The sequence below is a fragment of the Vittaforma corneae genome (genome assembly GCF_000231115.1).
Source record: "Vittaforma corneae ATCC 50505 unplaced genomic scaffold supercont1.198, whole genome shotgun sequence".
NCBI classification, from domain to species: domain Eukaryota; kingdom Fungi; phylum Microsporidia; family Nosematidae; genus Vittaforma; species Vittaforma corneae.
In genome coordinates this window covers 1-563 of record NW_006890031.1, presented here as the reverse complement: position 1 = coordinate 563, position 563 = coordinate 1, and the positions used below count along the sequence as shown (strand labels likewise).

The following is a 563-nucleotide window of genomic DNA, read 5'->3' as shown; positions in this document are numbered from 1 at the left end:
ACAAGATCCACGGCAGCTCAGACAACGTAGTGTTAATATCAGGCAAGAATGTTGAAAACAGAAACATCCTCAGCTTCCAGGTTGAAAATCCGCCCTGTACTTCAAACTTGAGAATGGCAGGAGTGAGCATAGGAGTGGCGTGCGGACTTATACTTTCGTGAGTGAGTACAGGGGAAAGTTCAAATTTGTTGAGTTTAGAATACCAGTTGGAAGGAGGGCCTACAGGGCCGAAGCCAAGGCGAGTGCCGGAGAGTGCGACTTTGACATGAAAACGGGAACGGTGCACTGGAGATTCAGGGACTGTCTCTTCGGTAGGGAAAGCATCAGAATAGCAGTGTGCTCGCTTGACGAGGAGATGGCAAGCGAGCAGAAAAGGAGCAGCATATCCGTGGACTTCAGGCTTGAGGATGCCGACGATTCGCCCGTTAGGCTCGTGAGCTGTGCGAACATCCTCCGGCCCAGCCAGAAGTTCTGGATGAGGTGCACGACACAGAGCCAGGACTACAGGTTTGCCGGTGTTAATTAAATGATTTGTCCGCAGATGCAATTAAGATTTAACACTG

General features: G+C 50.3%; 2 protein-coding genes across 2 annotated transcripts; both read left to right on the top strand.

The window, feature by feature from the left end:
- Positions 1 to 161, top strand: VICG_02236 (uncharacterized protein; the record flags this gene model as incomplete). Its single annotated transcript, XM_007605618.1, has 1 exon — positions 1 to 161. A coding segment is annotated over one exon (161 nt), but the record flags the coding sequence as incomplete, so codon positions are not given.
- VICG_02234 (uncharacterized protein) lies at positions 158 to 526 on the top strand (the record flags this gene model as incomplete). Its single annotated transcript, XM_007605617.1, has 1 exon — positions 158 to 526. A coding segment is annotated over one exon (369 nt), but the record flags the coding sequence as incomplete, so codon positions are not given.
- Between the last annotated feature and the right edge of the window lie 37 nt (positions 527 to 563).